This window comes from Excalfactoria chinensis, chromosome 2 (genome assembly GCF_039878825.1).
Source record: "Excalfactoria chinensis isolate bCotChi1 chromosome 2, bCotChi1.hap2, whole genome shotgun sequence".
Classification (NCBI taxonomy): domain Eukaryota; kingdom Metazoa; phylum Chordata; class Aves; order Galliformes; family Phasianidae; genus Excalfactoria; species Excalfactoria chinensis.
The window spans coordinates 108295934-108319175 of NC_092826.1; the positions used below are offsets into that span (position 1 = coordinate 108295934).

At 40.5% G+C, this 23242-nt stretch overlaps 1 protein-coding gene across 2 annotated transcripts in view; it reads right to left on the bottom strand.

The window, feature by feature from the left end:
- Positions 1–456: 456 nt before the first annotated feature.
- The window catches only part of SCRN1 (secernin 1), a 39963-nt gene continuing 17177 nt past the window's right edge, over positions 457–23242 (bottom strand). For both annotated transcript variants that reach the window (XM_072330670.1, XM_072330671.1), the window contains exons 3-9: positions 16989–17170; positions 12919–13121; positions 9699–9893; positions 7958–8123; positions 3740–3920; positions 1467–1626; positions 457–1200 (exon numbers count right to left, since the gene is read on the bottom strand). In XM_072330670.1, the coding sequence (XP_072186771.1) occupies positions 1468–1626; positions 3740–3920; positions 7958–8123; positions 9699–9893; positions 12919–13121; positions 16989–17170 (1086 nt within the window). In that variant the 3' untranslated portion in view covers positions 457–1200; position 1467. The remainder of the gene's footprint in view (positions 1201–1466; positions 1627–3739; positions 3921–7957; positions 8124–9698; positions 9894–12918; positions 13122–16988; positions 17171–23242) is intronic.

A 23242-nucleotide genomic window follows, 5' to 3' on the forward strand; every position in this document is an offset into this window, starting at 1 on the left:
TTTGAGGGGTTGCTGCCTTCTAAGTCGCTTTCATTTTCTCAGTACAAAAGCCTGCGATTCATCACTATCCCTTCCCTGAACACACCGTTTATATCTCCAAACGCTAACGTCCACTTATGAAAAATGTCTTCTTGTCTATCCCTCCTGTTAAAACAGCTGTCTTAATAGGACATGGGAAGCAGTGTTTACTTGTTTAATTCTTAAAAGTATTCCTCCCATCTGACTTCCAAAAGAAAATACCCAAAAAGGAAGGCTGTCATATAAAGAAGCGTAACACAACCATTTCTAAGCTTAACCACACCCACCAGTAACTCACTGGTACTTAATGGATTCATCAGCCACGTATACTCATCACTGACATCACCGGTAACTGTTCAGCATTACAAAGGCCCAGAGGAAAAACAGTTATGATGAATGTCCAGCATCGATTCCCTCAAAATATTCCAAGTTTATAGCTTGTATACAAGTACATTGTTTTATTAAGAGTCTTAAGAGTCAACAGGGTATATTCAGATGTCTTCGGCATTCAGCCTGACTGCACCTCAGTACTAGGGTATTAGCCAGGTGCATTACAAACAACAAGGTAGCAGATGAAGACAAAACTTATCCTGGGGGACCTAATTCTGGTTATTTGTGCAGGCATAATCATGTGAGACGCTGAGTCACTGTAACCAGATCTGCTAAAATGAGACCGGTACAACAAGGTCAAGAAACAGGACTTACCTTCTTGCCCCCTCAAAACTGGGATTTCACATCTATTATTCTTGGTATGAATTAGCAAAAAGACAAAAACGCAAGACAGCTTTGCTGCAAGCCTAGACCTGAGCAGCAGAGGAAAAATAAAAGCCAAAACAGATTGCTTTCAAAGACAATATGGTAGTTATCCTGATGAAGTTAATCTTTGCTTTAATTTGTTGCCCAGCATACATTTTAAAACATTCTGTACTAGATTAGCCAGCATGCACACAGTAATCGGACCAGTCAGTGATTTTCTCCTTTCACTATATACATACACAAACAGGAACACCACAAGATTGAACAAAGGAAAGCAATTTGTTAACCAGATATAGCTAGTGGGTTACATCTTTTTCTCCCCTCTAGAAATGTCTTTCCTGCAAATTCATAAGTGTGAAGACTTTCTCTCAAGGCTTGAAGAACTTTGCAGTCTTCCTGTGAAAAGGCTAACAGTAGCCACTGTAGCTGAAACGAGATAAAATTGGTTTAAAATCCATTCCAAGCAACAGTGAAACGTAAATATAAATATAAATGCTTGCACTTCAATACAGGGCAAAGAGTCAATTTTGAGACAATTAGATGCACTGAGCTGGAAAGGTAGCTCTGGACCTGATTTTGAAACATTCAACTTCATGTGAAAGAGGATGAACAGAATTGGATCCAATATTTCACATTCACTGACCAGCTGGTACCAGAAATTCCGTATCTAAAGAATTAAAGTGCTTGCTTACTTCATTTGAAGAACTTTAGTTCTGTGTCAACACAGTCATAGAAAAGATCTACTACTTCAGCAGGATCCAGAATCTCTGTACGAGTAAGGATATCTTCCATTGCTTCCAAGCCTTGCTTTTCGAGGTCTAACATAATGCTCATCAGTTTCTGGCCCTTCTCCTAAAAGCATGAAATAACCAAACTGAATTAACCAGTAAAGCAGCTCATTAAAGTATTTACCATTCTCTTCTGTAGCAGAGGTCTTTCCAAGTACTTGTCAAAGTAAGAAAGCCTGTTTAAACTATAGTCTATTTCCATTAATAGCTTTTTTGGATGGTCATAGGCTAAAAGGAACAGGGCTGGATACTTGACGTTTTACAAATAATAGCCAAGAAACAGTTGGTAAGTTTAAAGCATGGAAGGTAGATGGAGTGAAAGATGGATAGAGGAAGAAGGTATATGGTGTGAGAAAGATGTAAAGCAACTTATGCCTGAAAACCAGTGAACAAATCTGTATGGGAAGAATCATAGAATATAGAATCATAGAATTACCCAGGTTGGAAAAGACCTTGAAGATCATCAAGTCCAACCGCAGCCTAACCAGTACCCCATCTCTAAAAAAAAAACCTCTGCTAAATCATATCCCTGAGTACCACATCCAAACGGCTCTTAAACACATCCAGGGATGGCGGTTCAACCACCTCCCTGGTGAGCCTATTCCAGTACCTAACCACCCTTTCTGTAAAGAAGTTCTTTCTAATATCCAACCTGAACTTGCCCTGGCGCAACTTAAGGCCATTTCCCCTCGTCCTGTCACATGTCACTAGTGAGAAGAGACCTGCCCCACTCTCGCTGTAAGAACCTTTCAGGTACTGGAAGAGGGCGATAAGGTCTCCCATCAGCCTCCTGTTCCCCAGACTAAACAGCCCCAGCTTCCTTAGCCTCTCCTCGTAGGGCTGATTCTCCAAGCCCTTCATGAGCCTCGTTGCCCTTCTCTGAACCTGCTACAGTACTTCCATATCTGTCTTGTGCTGAGGTGCCCAAAACTGGACACAGTACTCGAGGTGAGGCCTTACCAATGCTGAGTACAGGGGCAGGATGACTTCCTTAGTCCTGCTCACCACACCATTCCTGATACAAGCCAGGATGCCGTTGGCCTTCTTGGCCACCCGGGCACACTGTCGGCTCATACAGAATCATATAGAATCAAGACCAGAAACCCTGAGCATTATACAGATATGTGCAAGTTTGTCCCTCAGATCATCACCTGCAAGACAACGGCTAGACTTGAAACAATGCACAATGTAAGAGTCCAGATAGCAGGAAAGGCTGCTTGCATCATTCTGGGTTACTTCTCAATATGCTTCTGGGCAGAAAATTCACTCCTGAAGGTATCATTTTGTTTTATCCAGATGCTGCTTGAAGTCTCTTATTCATTGATTTATACTTAGTGGAAGCATGAGGTTTGTTTTGCTTGCAGCTTTCAAAATTGAATTCCACAAACAAAAGTGGTTTAGCATGAATGAGGGTTTCCAGGGTTTATACTGCTATTTGTACAGAAAAACTGCACCTAAGCTAAGCTTTAAGCTTTCAGGTGGTCGGTTATAATACCATGAATGTGGCTAAAAGTTCACATTCTTTTTAATGGAACTTTTGGTGCCACACTGTGGGACTTCTTATTTCAGTACAAACGTATTCCTAAGTCTTCACTAAATCAGCACCTTATAGAACAGACTTTGATGAATGTTATGGAAGGAGGCAGCATACTGAGTCAGTGCTACCACAGAGGCCACAGCTTCTAACTGAACCATTCCAAGGGATTAAAACCACATGTAGCCAAAACTACACTTAAATAGATTTTGTACTAGCAGAGGTTACCATAGGTACCTTAATCCCTAACAAGCAAGTCTGAATGCTGTAATGATCTTAGCAAGACTCTGACCTACTGCAAATCTGCAGAGCTGACTACTGCAGAGGAAAACTGCAGAAAAGCAACTCCTCTGTGGAAGTACAGCATGACTATGCACATCTCACACAAACTGCCTGAAATACTGATGCCACCATGGCTGGCAAGCCCTGGTGATCCCACTGTTGTCTTCCTCCTCTCCATATACCTAGACAACACTATACAAAGATAGCTAGTATTTTAAATTCAAACTTGAACGTTTTCAAGAAAGGATGAGAGTGGAGCATAAAACTTTCGTGGTGCTCTAACTCAAAATAAGCCATCAGCTCATAGTTTTAAGGAGATCTATACAAGATCATAGCAGTTTCCAGGTCCCACAGTTCTTACCTGATCACTCTCAAGGAGAGACTGGGCCCATTCATGTGCCTTGTACAATTCATGCCTGCGATCAGGTTTCTCCTGGAATCGAGGTATCTTTTTAGCAGGATCATCATCTCCAAAAGAAGGGGACTGTACTTTTGGTACTAGTTTTACATCATCAACAAAAATAAAAGGCTTAAACACGGACCTGAAAGAAACGAGAGTTACCGTTTGCAGCGGATTTTATGTAACATCATTCAAATGTTTACCAGGCACAGCATAGATAATTCACCTGCACCATCCACAAACTAGGTCAGAGAGTTGGTGCTGTCCAGAAGCAAAATAAATCTCTATGCTTTTAAAAAAGCAAAGCTTGCCAGTTATTGCAAGACTTCATTCAGCAGGTTCACCTACAGCTGGTCTCCTTCTCACCAATCCTGCTGCTGCTTTAGAAAAGTAGTATTAAGTTGGTGAAAAAAATCTCAGCATTCAGCTCCACATCGGCTTTTTCTCTTCTGTTCACGCTACCATCCCTCATTTCCCTACAGACAGAGTTTCCATTAAAATCACACAGATGCAGATGTGTGTGTCATTTGTGTCCTCGTGTAACAGGGTCAGTTACACAGCTTGCTCAGTATCAGAGGACTTGGCATGTGACCAGCAGCACTGGTGAATTTTATGTAAGGAGGAAAAGAAAAAGACATGGCTACCCATATTGTGACACACCTTAAGCAACTTCAACTACTTCATTTGGATCTGAGCTTCAGAAAGACAAGAAATAAAAGAAATAGGATCTTAATTCCTGAGAATCTGAGCGGAGAATGTATTCTCACATGCAAGGAGAAAATGCCTTCCCTCTATATGCACCTCAAAACAGCATCCTGCATTCTGCAGAGAAGCTGTGAGAAGTGCAAGACGTGCAAAAATGGTGATAGTGCTACCTGCATACACTCAGCAGGTTCATTGCTGCAACTCTACCCATCAATGTCATGAGGCCTGACTCAGTACCTACAGTAAAGATAATGCACTTTGATGCACTGGAGTACAAAGGAAAGCAATAAAGGCCTCTACAGTGTTATTTTGTTCGTTTTTAAACATCCAGACTCTCATTCTTTAAAAAAGAAAGAAATCTCACTAAACCTATTTGAAGCCTTTGCTCCTTTTAATCCCAAACAATCTGCATCAAGTCAGATAAAAGTTTTGGAGATCAAGCTTAGAATTATTTTCTTAAACCTTAATGTCTGAGTTGCATAATGCAAGGCAGATGGAAAGTGCCTTTGGCACAAATGATTTCTGCAGCACTTGGTGGCACATAATGCTTAACCACACTTACAGGAATGACCATCATCTGTTTGGGGACACCATTTTCATTTACTTCTCCCTATAGCTTCTTTACCTCAATGCAAGAAGCAAATCTCCGAATAACTGAAGCAATATAGCTTAATCTTAAAGCTTACAGCTTAAGGAACGTTTGGACGTTGTGTTGAGGGACATGGTTTAGTGAGAACTATTGGTGATGGGAGGATGGTTGGATTAGGTGATCTTGTGGGTCTTTTCCAACCTTGGTGATTCTATGATTCTATGATCAATATCTGAGATTCCCAGGTGAATTCTGTTTAAAACAGAAGATAAATACATTATTTCTCTAATGATCCAGCCCATGAGTTCCCTTGTATTCTCAGATGCATCCAACTAGAAAATACATCATTAATTCAAGCTCCCAATAAAATAAGATTTTTGGGGGTAACTTTTTGGGAGCAGCTTGGGAGTGTTATATATGTTCTGTTCACTTTTTGATGCCATACAAGGCTACCTACAGAACTCCCATCTTCACTAGTTAGGCACTTTCTTCAGTTTTAAACCTATCTGTTCAAGAGAAGCAGTAAATGGCCCCACAGATTTCCTGTCTCAACAAGACCCAGCTGGCTTGTAACAACTAGAGCAATAGCTCCTAGGTCTTCCCTAGTATGCGTTTACTCCAGAAGTTCTGAATTCAAGCACCATCTCAAACCTGGCCTTTTAACACAGGGGTCTATTTGAACCTTCAGTGAGATGCAGTTCAGTAACTGGACTGTCTGAACTGCACATGACTGATAATTGATTGTATCTGTGGTTAGACCATGTTCTTGAAGCACTTGCATATACTATAAATACACAAACACCATGCGGTGCATATTAGAAAATGCACATGAAGATTTGCTTTGCCTTTTTAAACAGTAACATTCCTAAGCAGCACTGTAACCATGGTGTACTTTCAGCCTAGTGACCAAAAACTGACCCAAAAAAACCAGCTGTTAACAAAGTGCTGCCTAGTTTTCAGATAAAGAAACATTCAGATTTTAACCTGATGGCACAAAAGTACACCCTTTTCACAGAGACCTAACTGGCTGGTCTGTAGGCCAGATACAAACTAAAGGTTTTCCAAGGACATCCATCTCCTCCCTCTAGCCTGTCAAAAATAGCTAATGAAAGTGTCACATTAATCCAAGAGCATTCTGTACTTAGATGTCTGTTTCTTGTGCTTGAGTTTATTTGCATGCAAATCTTTCATTATTATATTCTTCCTATGTGTATTACCCCCTTCATGCTGACAAAACTGACAAAAGAAAAGTTAAGTACAATTAGTTACCCAGGATATAAGCAAGTAATTCTAACTCAGAGTTACCACCTAGGTTATTTTCATTTCACTTTAAGAACGAAATACCTTGAAGTCAGGAAAAACTAATTACTTTATAAACTACAAACAAAGTAATTCAGATGCTCATCAATACCTGGAGGAAAACGTCTTTTATTCACCTGTTTAACAATGAAGATATCATCCTAAAAGGCCTTGCTTCAATTATGTATCCCTTTCTGATGACCAAAGACAGCCCCACTAAACAAGTTGAAATATCAAGTCACATAAAAAGTTATCAACAGACTAACTGGGTGGAATGCACCAAAAATTAACCAGAGCACCTTTTGTTTTTCACTGTCTACTCCAAATTTCTTCTTTATCTACATTCAGAAAAATCTTATCAATATACCCCAAAATCTGACCATAAACCAGAATGAGTATATAGTAGATGATGGGCAGGGTGTTAGAGAGGAATTAATCCACTGCAATTCTGCCTTGTCAGAAGGCTGCTGCTCGTGGTTCCTAATCATCATAGTATCATCATAGTATCATAGTATCATGCAAGTTGGAAGGGACCTTAGAGATCATCGAGTCCAACTCCCAGGATTCAAGCCCTCTAGGTGTAGCAGAGCGGCAGTTCTACCACTTGCGCCACAGGGGGGATTCGAACCCCGGGCCTCTGGTGTTGCAAGTGGCGGTCCTAACACCGTGTGCCACCAGGTAGGTACCTGCTATCTACAAATCCTTACTCCTTCTTCCCTTCTCCCATCCTAGAAATCTTCCAATGTGAAATAATCCCCAGGTCTACTCATAAATTATTTCTTTTGAAGCAGAAAGAACAGAGAGAGAAAGAAGTATCATGCTGCAGTCTGGTATAGAGGATGTTTCTCATCATCTTCACAAGGAAAGCTTTAAAACTGAAGAGTCCTCTATGGACTCTGTTAATTGAAGGTTATATTCTAATAGATCATCTTTCAATATCTTCAACCAAAAAAAAAATTAAAAAACCTGTGTCTCCAGAGAGCATTCATCAGTCCCAGCCTTGTGCTGTCCAAGCTGAAATGTAACAGCATGATATCTTTCCGATCCTGCCTGCCTAGCCTGGAAGTTGCATTAATTAGCCTCTCTGTTATCAACTATTGACCTGGTGCTCCTCTCATTACATCCCTGCTTCTTCCAACCTCAGATAACTGGTAGGGAAGACAGCAAAGAGACCCTTCAGCAGCAGGAAACATTCCAATCAATGGAAAATCTCCTAATACTGAAAAGGCAGCACACATCTTTCCTATCCTAGAAGTGACGGAAATAACTTCACATTGGCTTTCTCACGAAGGGAAGTGCAATAAAATGTACCTTCCTAGTAGCTAATAGGAACTGACAATTATTGTGAAAGCTGCCATTGTGCCACTGTAACTTTGGGTTCTTCTAGTGTTCAGAACAACCCTATTGTTTCACTCAGCTTTCCATTTTGGGAATCTTATTGGCTAAAAATGTCTCTGGAAACAAACAAATAAACAGGACAGGATGGAAGACAGATAGTTCTCTATTCAATTCCGATTCTGGAAACAAAGCTTGTTTAATATCTTTCACACCATCATTTACTCTGCACCCCCAATGCTGTAGCTTACCTTGAAGGGTCTGGCGTGCCAGTGAAGTAATGAACACAGGGAAAACTAGGGTCCTGAGGCAGAACAGACACTATGCTAGCTGTAGTAAGGAAAGATTCAGAGTCCACACAGACACCACTATCCTTGTCACGCAGGACATCAATCATAGTTCGTGCAGAAACATCACCTAGATGAGAGAAGAAAAAATTCCTGAGTGTTCAGTGGCTTGGACCACAGGGAAGGATTTTAGTCCAAATGGGGTTTGGCTTAGTTTGTCCAGTGACACTTGGTATGGCCAAATCCCAGTTAACAGTTTAACAATGTAAATTCAGAACGAGCTTACCTATCAGTAAAAGAGAACATCAGCAAGCATTAATTAGGCATTACAATGACTATGTAGGGAGAAATCTCATCTAAAGGTATTTCTCAGGAAGGCTATCTTGTCTGTAGTACTGCTTCGGCAATCACTGTGAAAAGATTACTTGCATATTACACCTAATTTTCCTTTAAGAAGCCACACCTATCCAAGCTCAGGCAGAATAGTAACAACTTCCACTTCTTATCAGTTCCCATTAGGTCTCATTCAAAATTTTGAACAATTATCTTACATTCATTAGGTCTAGCCTAGACACAGATTTGTATCAAAACCTGCAAAAAACTCCTATTTTCATGTTATTTTCTACACATGCCTTATCACAACTTTTTCCCCATGGCAACTCCACGTTAACTTGCACTAGAAGCAAGCAGGGCTTCTTTACGCATCAACTTCCCAAACCTCCCCCTTATGCATGTGAGTGCCTCAGTCCACCAGGAGACATGGGATGTCCCAGCAAGGCTGCAAGATTTGCAGGCACAGCCATCTGTCCATCAAGATCCTCAGAACTATTGTCCAGGCTTATTAAGACCTTTCGCCTACAGTCCTTCATGCTTGTTTTATCTGCCTCTCACACTCAAACTATACTCCAAGTAATTCTATAATGTTAGCAGGAACCTACATTGCAATAAGCATTTCATCTCCACTCTACAAGATTCTTGACACTCGTCAATATATGAAAATGCTAGAAGAATAGTAAACTCACATCTTCACTAAAGGAATCTTTGTTAAATGACGATTTGTACAACTTTTCATACATTAAAGAGCAGACACCTGTCAGCTATGCACTGCTACAGGCTGGTCATATTCTAGCTACTTTGACCAGCTACAGTCACTAATTTCAGCCTGGAAATAAACATTTTATTTGACTGAAGGCAATTGGCACGTTGTTCTGGCAGCTTAGTTCCACTCAACAGTGGAAAAGGGACTTCAGTTCACTATTAGATAGTGTTTATCTTCCTTAAGCTATGTCCTGAATTGCTCCCCCAGGATCCGAAATATCTCAAAACACAGCATTCCCTAAGATCAAACTTTCATACATGAGACTACATAATACTATAAATACAGTATGTAAACAAATAAAATGAGGCCACTGTATCTGCACTAAAGCACATCATGCACAGTGGAACAAGAGCAAAGCAAGCTATTTTGTAATCTCAACCCCCTCTTAAAACAAAACTGTGAGGGACACTAAGGGTTTCATTCTAAACTGAGGCAAGTTTAAGAATCGCCTTCAATTGTGGTCTTCCTTTCCACATGGTTTACATACAGAAGTATCCTTTTCAGTCACCTGTAGATCTGGACAGACAATGGAAAGTAAGCAGTAGTGAAAAAAAATTCCTGCTATATATGGAAAACAAAACAAACAAAAAACTGGTTCATGCTTACCACTTTGCTTTTCCAAGCTCTCCCTTCCAGAACAACAGGCTAAATGGTCATCGGCAAGAGAAAACACTTCAGAAAAATTGAAGTCTGTGTCTCCGTTCCACCAGCCTTGACTTCTCACGTAATCCCTTAGTTCAGGATGCTCAGCATCAATTTTTGTAGTTAGTGAAAGCTGATTGCAAATGCATTTCACCCCCTCTACAGAAAGAGCCACATATTACAAGAGAGTATTAATATAGTTCTTATGGGAGTTGCTAGAAAAACAAAGTAATTGCAATTAGGAAACAAATGAAAGCATCAGTTAGGATGTACATTTAATATGACTGCATAATTACACATACAGTTACCATTCACTGCAGGTTGCAAAGCTCAATTCTCTCTGCCCTATTGAGATATTTACACTGCCACGTGGTTAATAGCACTGTTCAGTCAGACAGCAGTTTCACAGTCCCTCCATATTCCACATACATGGACCATGAAGTGAAAGAGGTCTCCAGATGTCACAAGGCATGCCGAAACACCAAGAAGATGCCAGCCTTATTTTGCTGTCCAGTGACACAGCTGCAATAAGACTTGAGGCCTAATTTGATTCAAAAATCTATGTCAGCCAAGCTTCATTTTGATTAATAAACCCTCTTTGTCTCCTACCCTAAAACTGAAAATATAATTTGGAAAATGCTTTAAAGCTTACCGATTGCTTTAAGCTTCCCAATTGAAAAGTAATTTTATTGTAAGCAGCAAAAGATAAGCTTAAGTTAAGGGAGTCCATTTTTAATCTTAAATTTTAAAATGGCATGAAATAGAAAGGAAGCATGAGCGACCTTCAAAGAATATTCAAGTGTTGTATTTTCCTTTTTTAAACAGCTTTGCTCAAAAATACTGCAGGGCTCATATCCATATATCTACAGCATGACTAACAAATGGCGCTAGCTGCAGTTATGCCTCAGAGAGAATAAAGTAAATGCATAGGAAGCCAAAGAAAGAGCTGACAAAGCAAATCCGTAAACCAAAATAAAGCCAGATTCTGGAATTTGGCACAAGCTTTTTCTTTAACAGAAACCAAAGCAGTATTTCTAAAAGTTGTTAATTAATACTGCCTTCCACAAAAGGAAGCTTGCCTTCCTAACGTCACATACGTTCTGTTTAAATAATCAGGAGGAGCTACAGCAGGAAGTTATGTGCATAAGTCTGAGAAAGTTACTGTTATTCAGTTCAGATTTGTACTAGCTCACTGACAGCGTGTTCGTGCTTTCAAGCAGCATTACCTTTCAGAGAACTGTCTCGACTTCTGTGATAAAAATGAGTTCATGTCAAGCTAGCCAAGCTACTTCTAGGTCTTTAATTATTACACTTAGTAACTGATGTAAAATAGTGCTTCATGGTTTTGATCCCCTTCAGGAGGACAAGTTTATCGTGCAGATTAATTTATCTGTTCAGACTGAAGAATAGCAACAGGATGAATTTTAAAGTGTTTACCCTTAAATTTCTGTCAAAAAGTTGCTTGACAAACATGTGCTTTAAGCTTTACAAAACTACAGCAATTAGGAAAGAATAATTCTGAGAAGAGTCAGGAAAAAAAATCCCTTCCCACTGCTGAGAAATGACACATTTTCCCTGTTCTAACAGCATCCATGCATTCATTTTTCAAGGCATAAATATGGCTGCAGAAAAGAACCTCCTGAACCACGTATGAAATACACAGTTCTTCCATAGCCAGCAGCCATCCCCTTTCATCCTGTCAGCCTCAGCAGGCTGCAGGAAGGAGATGGAAACTAGTCAATTCAATCTGCTGCTCACAAGGACCCCTGGAAGAGAAATGTGCTGGTAAAAATGAGAACAGAGTTGCAGTACCACTTCAAAAAGACACAAGCTGCAGATGAAGTCAACAGTTTACTTGCTGAGAAGCAAGGAACGCACGAAGGTTATATACTGCTGATGTAGCTAAAAAGACTAAGTGAAAAACACTTCAGACAGCAGCCAGGTAGGTCAATAGAAGACGGTTGTCATTTCATAACCCAAGTAACAGCTGACAGCTGTGCAAAATTCAGATTTCATCAGGGCAGCATTATCAATCTTCCCTCTTCCAGGTTTGGGATCTGTTTGCACTGGAGGACGACTTCCTCCATTTTGTAGCTATTCTTGAAATGCAAGCTTTGCTCGGCAAAACATCATCCCTGCAAAATAAGCTGATTCATTTTTAACGGTATGAAATGACAACAGGCCACCATACAACATTACACAGCCAGGTGTTACTAATTTGCTTTCGTACATCCAATAGCATTAAACTTCCCTCCTCTCCATATCTTCTACCTCCTGCTTTCAACGAAGGGGTTCTGAAAAGAGAACTAACTGGATGTGTCATAGCTCAAAGCTGATACGACAAAAATCCTCTTAAACCATTTGCTTTTTCTTTTTAAATTCATTCAAATGTGCGTGTGAGTTTTATAAAGCTCTTCTTAAAACTCTTTAAAATCCCTTCAAAACTAAAAATGATAACCCAGATCAAAAAACCATATGCTTTAGATGATCTTGGTACAGCACATACATTCTACAGAGTTTTAAGTAAGTGCAGCCACAAAGTTAATGAAATTTAGAAGTCACTTTGGAAGCTCTGGCTTCACACACAGGGAAAAACAAGTGACCTATTAAAGAGAAAAAAAGCTTTAGTCTTGCAGTGTTAGATAAGAAATGGGAATATGAGGGGTCTGTATCTATTGCAGTAAAGCAACCAGGAGCAGACCGTTCAATTTACCACTGTTGTGGTTTAACCCAGCAGGTGGCTCATAACCACACAGCCCTTCACTTATTCTCCCCTTTTCCAGTGGAATGGGAGTCAAAATGCAGAGTCAAAAATGCAAAGTAGAACTTATGGGTTGACATAAAACTATTTACTATGATGGAAAAAAGAAAAAGGAAAATAATTATGACTATAAGATCAGTGTACATAATAAGTAATGAACAATTAATTGCTCATCACCTGCCAACTGATGCCCAGCAAGACCCTGAGAAGCAGAAGGGAGCCCAATTCACCCCCTTCAAAACTCCTTCCATGTGCTGTCATATGGTATGGAATATCCCTTTGGCCAGTTTAAGTCAGCTGCCATAACCTGTTCAATCCCAGTTCCTTGGGCCCTTCACTGTGAGTGGCCTTGGCTCTGTACCACACCATTAGCAGCAACTATAAACATCAGTGTGGTATTAACAATGTTTTAATGGAACTGACCTGTGATTTTTTCAGCTGCCCAGTACTTTCCAGATGTCTCCAGCACCCAGGCTTCATTTCTGTCCACAATCAAAAATGCACTTTGGAAAGCATGGCATGAACTTGCATCTTCATAGTAATTTCCTCCTTGCCCATGCTCTTCCAACAAAGCAACTATTACATCCAGTGCCTCTTTGGCTGTTGAACCTCTTTCTAAGCCGAGTCTGTATGATAAGAGCAAAACATTTTAAAGCAGACAAATAACAGCGAGATGTCTAAGTTATTCATTTTGAACAGCAGCGCTGATTTGGTATTAAAACACAGCCTGCCTGGTATAAGAGTTCTCACTTCAATGAAGTACTAGAACTATAAGACAAAATACATATTGTTTCAAGCTATTATTTTCTACTCCACTTTCTATATTTTCAGTATCAGAGTTGGCCAATGAAGTCCAGCCACCAACCAGTGACCTCAGCTGCACTATAAGCACTATAATCCTTCAGCGCTCTATCCCACTCAGACAGAATGTAATGAAGAATAATTTTAAATGGCCTTTTTAAAGTAACATCTATACACAGGTTTTCTCTGCTCTGGACGGAACAGTGGGAAATTAGAGATGATTTACAGGAGATAAGAGACTGCAATCAGTTTTTCCACCTGCCTGCAACCTCTCTTCCTGAATGCTCTGATTTTTAATTTGCCATGGAAGCTAAGTGTGTGTTATCCTTCCATGTTTATTACACACAGGACAGAGGCATTTGTGCAGAGTCCACTGTTAGCTTTGATTTGGTCTGAGTTATTGAAAGCAACAATTTCAAGTCTTTCAGCAGCATTTACTCAGTGAAAAAGGAAAGCCAACTAAACTTTTAGATCCTAGCTTAAAAATGACCATTTCTCCTCTTATCATCCTTCGACTTCATATTTACATAAGACAGAAATGCCAATCTTAGCATACACTATGTACGTCATCTAATAAAAGACAGTCCAAAAGCACGTCTTACTTATTTTCTAAAAGAAACACCACAAACTTTCCGTGATCCATGTAAATTAATGGATTGATAACTACTACTTTGATGCCCTTACAGTCACCCAGTTCAATGATAATCTATTCTCCTCTCCTCGTCTTATGATCAAAAGCATTCGGTTATAATTAGATCAAAACCTGGCAAGAGACACAACATCACACTAAAACTTTTAACTTCTCCCTGCAATTTTCCCTCTGAGACAGTTATCCTAGCTTTCTCTTTGAAAACTCCAGCAGAGATTTAGGCTATAGAAATCTCTTTTAGATCACTGTATGGCAAATAGCTTTAATATTACATTTACTTCCACTTTACTAAGGCTTAGGCTTTGCTTTTGTTTGGGTGCTCCTATTTGTCAGCTGCAAGGAATAGAGGAAATAAAGAGTAAAAAAAAAACAACACAGCAACCACACATCTCTACAAAACTGTTGGTCTTGCTACTTATCTTGGCATCAACGCGCTGGCTGACTCTAGCACAACGTAGCATAACCTTCCCTCTAACACATTTCAGAGCACTCGTTAAGGGACACCGTAAGAAAAGCTTAAAGCCACTTTGCACTGAGACTGGACAGCTTGAATCACCCATTAAGAAATTTTCTGCAACTTAGTACAGCCTACTGCTTCAGTGCTATCCTGAAAAAACATAAGATTGTCAAAACTTATCTTAAGCTTTTCAATTTCTATTCTCATTTACAGTATCTCTTCAGAAGTTACGCTGGAATCGATTTTCTCTCGATTTCCATCTGTCAAAACTACCTTTATGTTTTTCCACTCAGATAAAACTGGGATGGGGATTGGCCTGTGTGAACAACCAACTTCTACTCCTCAGGTCAGCTGCACAAACTCCATCTGCTCCTGAAGAATCATTCTTATGTTCTGACATGCTGCCCTGTGATATACTGTCAAGATACAAAGCTGCAGGTGTGTCTTAACCCTTACATACAGCAGTACAGTAGGTAACACGTTGGTTTTGGTCATTATAGCTTGTTAAGTGCATGGCTGCTGATAAGAACTTTGTGAAGTGCAACTTCACAGATACCCAGTAGGGTTTTCATTGAGAGGAGAGGGCAGGGGGAAGACCAGCAGACGTGTGCACTTCTTAATGGAGCTTAAAATTCCTCCTCTAGTATTCATTCCAATAAATCCTGAGTGACAGAGGTAGCCATTTCTGTAGATGGGTACCAAGAGGAAGAGCTGGTGCCAGCTGCTTCACTGCAGCCTGTATGATTGATTTTTGCACTTGATGACTCTCTTTATTCTATGAGATGCATCCAGAACAGTTAAGCTTAATGCTACCAGCCAAGTCTTTGCAGTAAGAAAGAACCACTCTGGCTGCAACAAGAGACAGATGGTAGTCTGCAAAATCCCTAGTTCTCCTTGCCTCAAATGCTCTCTGCCTTACAGCTACAAACAATTTCCTCTGCAGATAAGAAGGAAGAGAGGGAGAGTAATATCTCCAGGTGAGGACCGCTGGTAGGCTGTGTCATTTATATGTATTTTGATATCTCCTAATATTTTAGAGTGGATAAACCTAGAGATACTGGATAACACACATACTTGAGTGTTAAACCAGACTGCAATAACCTCAAACAAAATAAACAGAACTGTGCACCTAAAACACCGGTTTGTTAAAATTGGAGAATGATAGTAAGAGGGGTAAAAATAAAGGTGGAGCTGGAAAATCAGTTACCACATCCCTCCTCTTGACAAAAGCTTGTCATACATTTTCTTAAAAAAAGCTCCCCAGTCTATTTTATCTCCCTTAAAGCAAACTCACTAGTCCACCTATGTACAGCTTCTCTGTAGATTCCTGCAGTAACACAGAAATTAGAAGTACCAAAGAAGAAGGTAACACCAATCCCTTCTCGAACTTCCCACTGATCAGATTCTCTAGATCGTATTTCCCATTTTCACTGCCTCCCCCCAAGCTGGCTCACATTATTCTTGACTGTAGTAGCTGGAACCCAGTATTGTATTTCTGCAGAGACATTAGGGTCAGAACATTTACAGTCTCAGGCAGCTATACATCTAGCAGCAATTTCACATGACTCACGATTCACAGCTTACATATGAGAACACCTTCCAAGGTTTTAATGACCTTGTAAAAGTCAAAGTGTCTATTTCCTACCTTTTACCATTAAAATTTGTTAACTTGTTACAGGGGCAAAGTAGAAGTGTTTGACAGGATTTTTCATGACTAATAGTCAGTACTGAACATTTGTCATCTTGATATGCAATTGCCTTTTTTCCCTTGAGTTATGTTGGCCTACACCAACAGCTCTTTTCAATGCTTTTAGGTATACCACAACATTTAACCTTTTCCGGTGATCCAGAATCTGCTTCATCCTAGGAAAAACTTCAGGAGGACCACTGGATCTGAGATTGATTTGCTTACATAACTAGCAGTTATCCTATGTTACCTTTAAATTAAGTTGAACATTTGCTCTTTGTGATGGATTTGCACCATTTTCTCTAATTCTTTCCTTTTCAGCTTTCTTCCTCCACCTAACTCTTCTTTAAATTCTCTTCACTGTAGCAGCAGCATGCAGACTGAGACATACAATGCAGCACAAGCGTTTCAGGCAGACAGCCTTCAATGAACAGACTTCCATGGAGTTTTGTTTGCCAGAATTTAAAAAAAGGGCAATAGTTTGTGTTGGAATGCATGGGCTGTAGTGAAGCATGGTAGTTTGTTTATGCCTACAGTTGGCTACAAGCCCAGAATAAGCTTTTTAGGTCAGAGTAAGCTGTTTTAAAGTGGTGGAGAATGAAGGGTGCATCAGCAAATCTGATGCTACAAATAAGCAGTTCCTAACTAACAATGTAATGGAATAGTCACTGCTAGATTGTACAGTAGGTAGGCAAGGTAGGTTTAGTAAACTCGTTTTAGGCACAGGTAGCACATAGACAGGAGCCAACTTCAGATTCCAAGTGCTTTAAAGCATTAACTCATTTGGTGCCTTTTGTTTCAAAATCTTCTAATGCCAACACCACTAAAGCCATTACCCATTATCATCATCTAAATGTTTGGCGTTTAAAAGGATGTTCACAGCTCAGCAAGCCACCCACCTGACAAGATCCATTCCAAGCAACGCTTCAGATTCAGAAGCTGGTTCTCTGGTCACGACAGCTTCATTAGCTATACATACTCCATGCTCATTGGCTCCCATTTCTGCTCCCCAAAGCCAGGAAGGCCTGCTCAGCACGACAGCATGAGTCTTTGGCACCTGCTCAATCTCAATATATGTGCACTGCATTGGCAGAGAGAATAGGAAGAGAAAACGTAAAACAGCTGCAAGCACTGGATTTAATCTTCTGACTCTTAACACAGACTTCAATCTTTAGCACAAGATTTAATGTAGAGACAAGATACACATCATGAAAAAAGAAAAATCCACCTCTTGAGTGTGAGCTGGATTATTTTTTTAAAACAATATTTGTTATGTTTGAACCTTTATGTCTTGATATTACAGAAGACTGGGAGAAGACATCTATTTCGATAGCTGAAGGCTTCAGATAGTCATAGAGAATCCAAGAGCTAGAAGCAGTAGAAAGCAGAATTAGGTGGTCTGTTTCTCAGTGTTAACAGTACAGCCCATGTTTTGTGCATAACAACATCAAAACATTCTCTCATCTCACTTAAATACCATCTCCTATATTTTATGAAAATGATGTAATAACAATAATTGGACAAAACACATTGGAAAGCTTTCCCATCTTCCTTGGTGCTTTCCCCGAATCAAGTCTAAGTCTGCTGATTGAGAAAAACCAAGACTTGACAGCGTTCAGTGGATAAACAGTCAGAGAAAGAAAAGCACAGGCATTGTTTTTGCTTAAAACCGATGTTTCAGCTATTTGAAATGGTCTACTGTAATCTGAGTTCTATGGATACATTCTGACAAGTCAAAGATGCAGAGGAAGGCTGCACAGAAGTCACTGAAACTGAGGAGAAGAAAGAAATCATTCATTATCTTCCACATATAAAAACAAGCACTGTTTTCCCAGGCAGCATGGAAGAATGCTTGATCCATCATTAGATCGCTGGCTTGTAGAAAGCAAAGAAATGGGTTTTACATTTTATTTCTTAGGCCACATCAAGTTCTTCAAGGACCACAGATTTTTTGTTTGAGGGAACTGAAACTGTCACTTCTATGAGACAGCTCTTTATGTCTAGCATTCCTGGTGCAACACCTTCCCTGATGGAAGTAATTCACACCATTTTACAAGAATATTTGTTAAAACATAAGATAAACAGAAAAGATTTGTGAACTCAGAGTTGCTTCTCTTCAAAATACATAATGTGTCTACATCAAAAACTAAGTCTAGGCAATTTTATCCAGAGCTACAGGTCACTATTATTTGGAAAAGCACTTTGTATATGCACAAGGATGAATAGAGAACAGCTGTATCTCTTGAATATATGCAAAGGAGAACACAGAGCTGCCTTGGTATGAAAAGGGGCTGGCTGGGCCAAGCACCTTCCTGTGTAACACACAAAGACATGATGAGCAAACTTCTGGCAGTCTGCAGGCAGGGGTACCTCAATCCATACACAGGGCAATTTCTGACTCCCTAAATCTCAAAGATGGTCTGTCAGCAAGCTGGAGCCATCCTGCAGTGCCATACAGTACATGAACCTTCTCAGCTCTGGAGGAGAAAGTAAAAACCTAAGGCAGTGAGGAGGAGATATCAGTGCTCTGTAAGCTCTGTGAACATTCACTGACTGAATATTCTCTTACAGAACTGTGCACACATCAGAGCTTTAATTTTCTAGATAAAAAAAAAATGATGAACACTCTGAAAAGTGATACACTGAGAAAAATGCTGCAATTTTTTCTTCACAAACCATGGTATGCCATGTCACCAAACACTTATTACTTTGGTTTTCATCCCCAAACCAAGCATTTCCAAAGCTGCAATTCATTAAGAAGATTTTATTGTCAACAGTAGCAGTCAGTAAAGGAGAAAGAGGAAGTTGTGTGCTTCTGTTGAAAGGATACAGAGAATCCTGAGAAAAAAGAAAGTGCCTTTGCTTTGTAACTGTAATCAGAGGCCTGTCCAGGCACCTCCTCCATTTAGAAATATTTCAGTCTGTAAGGAAGGCGATAGGCTAAGCACAGAGGAGAGCATGTGAAACAGCAAACAAAATACATCAATACTTTCTGCATTGATTCTCCACACCCGCCATCCCACAACAAGCAAACACAGGCCATATTTTTGTGTTATTTTCAGCTTGAAAAAAAAAAAGAAATCAACACAGATACACAAAGTTTATATCTTATTTATATAAACTGTCTTAGAAGACCTAAGGCAACCCCAGGCAACACTACAGACTTGGGGCAGAGTGGCTGGAAAATCATGTAGGGGAAACAAACCTGAGAGTATTGGTCAATACTTGGCTGAATATGAGCCAGCAGTGTGCACAGGTGGCCAAGAAGACCAAGAAGGCCAAGAGCATCCTGGCTTGTATCAGGAAATAATGCTGCCAGCAGGAGCGGGGAAATGATCATCCCTCTGTACTCTACACTGCTGAGGCAGCTCCTCACCAGATAGAAGTAGGCAGTCAACAGGAGTTTGGTTCATGTTTGTTAATAATATTATGAGCTTTCAAATAAATAAATAAATCTAGGTCCAGATACAACAATAGGTTGTTTGTTTTAAGCTTAAATATTTTCCCCCCTTGTAACTCATATTACCCCTTAAAATAACATCAGAAAACTATTTTCTGGATGAAATAATATCTTCATGGTAGAAACAAGGTACAAGAAGGAGAGGAACCAGGCTATCCACCTCAACCCAAGAGGCACCAGTCGTAAAGGTAGGTCAGTTAAAACCAGTCGCTGGATTTGCAGTACAGAAAACCATTCTATTCCACACAAATCAGAACATGTGCTCATAACATCTGAGACATGGAAGAAAGCATTAAGGGAAGACAACATTATCCACAGAAAATCTCAGTGGCTACTAGATCTCAAGAACTTGAACTCAGGTGAAGACAAGATTTCAAGAACAAGCATAGCCCCTTCCCTCAGCTGCTCTGATCTGGCAAATCCCTCCAGCACAGTGGCATAGCAGCCTGTCATAACGAGAGCTGTGCCAATCTGAACAATGACAAATCCAACAGACGGAAGGTACTGCTGTGAGTCTGCCTGCTACCAATCCTGTCCTTAAGTTCTTGAAGCAACCGGCCTCAGGATTTCCAAACACTAATAATTTTCTTACAGCATGACTGCTAATAACCACAAGACTAGTGACACAGCTGGTGGCACTGGCTGCTGCTGAGTCAATTGTCAGGCTCTGCTGATTTGCTAGAATTCCGGTCCCGAAAGCAGTATAACTGCACCATGTCCTGTGACAGTGAATTTCCAATGGCAAATCTCAAAGTAAGGAATAGGGACTTCACGTGCAAGAGATGTAGCCAACACTTCTCCTTTCATTATGAAAAGAAATTATTGTGCAGCTTCTACTCTACTGCAATACAGCTGCAGGAAGTAATTCCACAGATGATACGGGCATCCTGGGCATTCCCATGCATGGGGAAGGGGAGGCTGGAAAGATGGTATATGGTTGTTCAAGAGAGTTAGAATAAGATGAACCATCCTCTTAGCAAAGCACAGAATTACATGCACTCTGACCTACTCTACCAAGCCACCAGAGCCCCCAGCACTGTGCAACTCAACAAGTGCAGCACATCTCCAGCATGCTCTCAGCCTTGGGTGTCATTGCACGTCAGAAGTGCTTTAGCAATCAAGAATCCATCTCTTGTTTTCTAAGGTACAAATCTAACACTCTCATGGGTTCTAAACAAAAATAAAACTGAGAGTAGGTCAAAGCTTATTAACTTCATTTCTAAAACTGATAAGAAAGATTTCAGCAAAGCAATAATAGAGAGATTCTTAGAATTCCCACATACCATAAAATTAATTTCTATTTTTGCTCTCCTTGAAACACACAATCTCATTATTATTTTTTCCCCACAAGTAAATACTGAGCCAAAACAGGATATAAGTTCTTCTCTGCCCCTCAGAAACAAACGCATAGCTTGAGCTAACCAGTTTTGTTTCGGTAACAAATGGAAGCAAAGCAGCAGCACTCCTACAGTCAAAACACAGGCTTTGAAAAGGCAGAAGCATCCAAGAAATTATGACTTCTAACTCTGAACTGCTGCTGGCTCACGCATGGTGTTACAAAGTATAGTCAAACACATTAGTTTAAAGGCCAGTGGCTTGCAATGGAGCAGAACAGAGAAAAGGCTTATAGTAGCCAAGCAACAGACCCTGCTGAAGGCATCAACCACTTTCTCTTTTTCATTAGTTGCTGTCTGCCTGCATAGTGCTTCCCCTCTGAAGTCTAAAGGTTAGCTTAAACAGGGTGGGTTGAGATAAGCTGTCTGACTGCATGCCATGATCAACTGCTTATACAGTCACTGGCTTTCAGCTGAAAAGCAAAAAGCAGCTTCCTAAACTGCATCTGAATTGTAACCCTTTAGACCATAATGTTTTGCACCTCTGTAAAGTAAATTAAAAGTTTTACCATGGGCGCAGATACTGCTATGTTTATGAAGACTCCCTGATGGCCAGCACTTACCCCTGAAGGAATCACACTGGGACACCCAAGTTTAAGTTCATAGCTGCAGTGACACAACTGTAAGTGTTGCACTGCTGATCTGACCTGCAAAGCAAGTTCTCAGTAGATTCAGTTGCTGCTTGGTTTATATTACCACAGTCTGAAAATCTCACTCCCAGATATAATACAGATAACCTCCCAGTCAGCAGGCATAAGAGAACTGTACTACAGAACAGAACTACAGCACTGACAGGATACCTGATGATTATGTTACAAAAATCCACGTAATGCAAAGCTAACTTGAACATAATCAGTCTACTTACCAAATTTTATATCCATCTTCTAATATCAAACCAGACTCCATAGTTAACCTCATCTGAGTTTTTGTCTGCAGTGCTCAGGGACACACACAGTAGTATGTGTGTGTGTATGTGTGTGTGTGTGAGTGTGCGCGTGAGTGTGTGCGCGTGAGTGTGTGCACGTGAGTGTGAGTGTACGTGTCTGTGTGCGTGCATGTGCGTGTGAGTGCGTGCATGTGAGTGTGTGTGTACGAGTGCGTGCGAGTGTGAGGGCGTATGAGTGTGAGGGCGTATGAGTGTGAGGGCGTATGAGTGTGTGTGTGTTTATCAGTGTGCGTGTGTATGAGTGTGCGTGAGTATGAGTGTGTGTGAGTATGAGTGTGTGAGAGTGGGTGTGTGTGTGTATGTGTGTATGAGTGTGCGTGCATATGTGTGTATGAGTGTGCGTGCATATGTGTGTATGAGTGTGCGTATGTGGGTGTATGAGTGTGCGTATGTGTGTGTATGAGTGTGTGTGTGTGTGTATGAGTGTGCGTGTGCATGAGTATGAGTGTGTGTGTGTATGAGTGTGTGTGCGTGTGTATGAGAGCGTGTGCATGTGCATGAGTGCATGTGCGTGTGCGTGTGTATGAGTGTGTGTGTATGTGAGTGTGTGTTTGTATGAGTGTGTGTGTATGTGAGTGTGTGTTTGTATGAGGGTGTGTGTGTATGTGAGTGTGTGTTTGTATGAGTGTGCGTGCGTGTGTGTGTATGAGTGTGCATGAGTGTGCGTGTGCGTGTGTATGAGTGTGCGTGTGCGTGCGAATGAGTGTGTGTGCTTGCGTATGAGTGTGTGTGCGTATGAGTGTGTGAGTGTGCGTGCGTATGAGTGTGTGTTTGTATGAATGTGTGTATGTGAGTGTGTGTTTGTATGAGTGTGTGTGTGTATGTGAGTGTTTGTATGATTGTGTGTGTATGTGAGTGTGTGCTTGTATGAGTGTGTGTGTGTTTGTATGAGTGTGTGTGTGTTTGTATGAGTGTGTGTGTGTATGTGAGTGTGTGTGTGTATGAGTGTGTGTGTATGTCAGTGTGTGAGTGTGTGAGTGTGTATGTGAGTGCGTGTGTGTATGTGAGTGTGTGTGTGTATGAGTGTGCATGTGTATGAGTGTGCGTGTGTATGAGTGTGCGTGTGTATGAGTGTGTGTGCGTGTGTATGTGAATGAGTGCGTGTGCGTGTGTATGAGTGTGTGTGTATGTGAGTGTGTGTTTGTATGAGGGTGTGTGTGTATGTGAGTGTGTGTTTGTATGAGTGTGTGTGTGTGTTTGTATGAGTGTGTGTGTGTGTTTGTATGAGTGTGTGTGTATGTGAGTGTGTGTTTGTATGAGTGTGTGTATGTGAGTGTGTGTTTGTATGAGTGTGTGTGTATGTGAGTGTGTGTTTGTATGAGTGTGTGTGTATGTGAGTGTGTGCTTGTATGA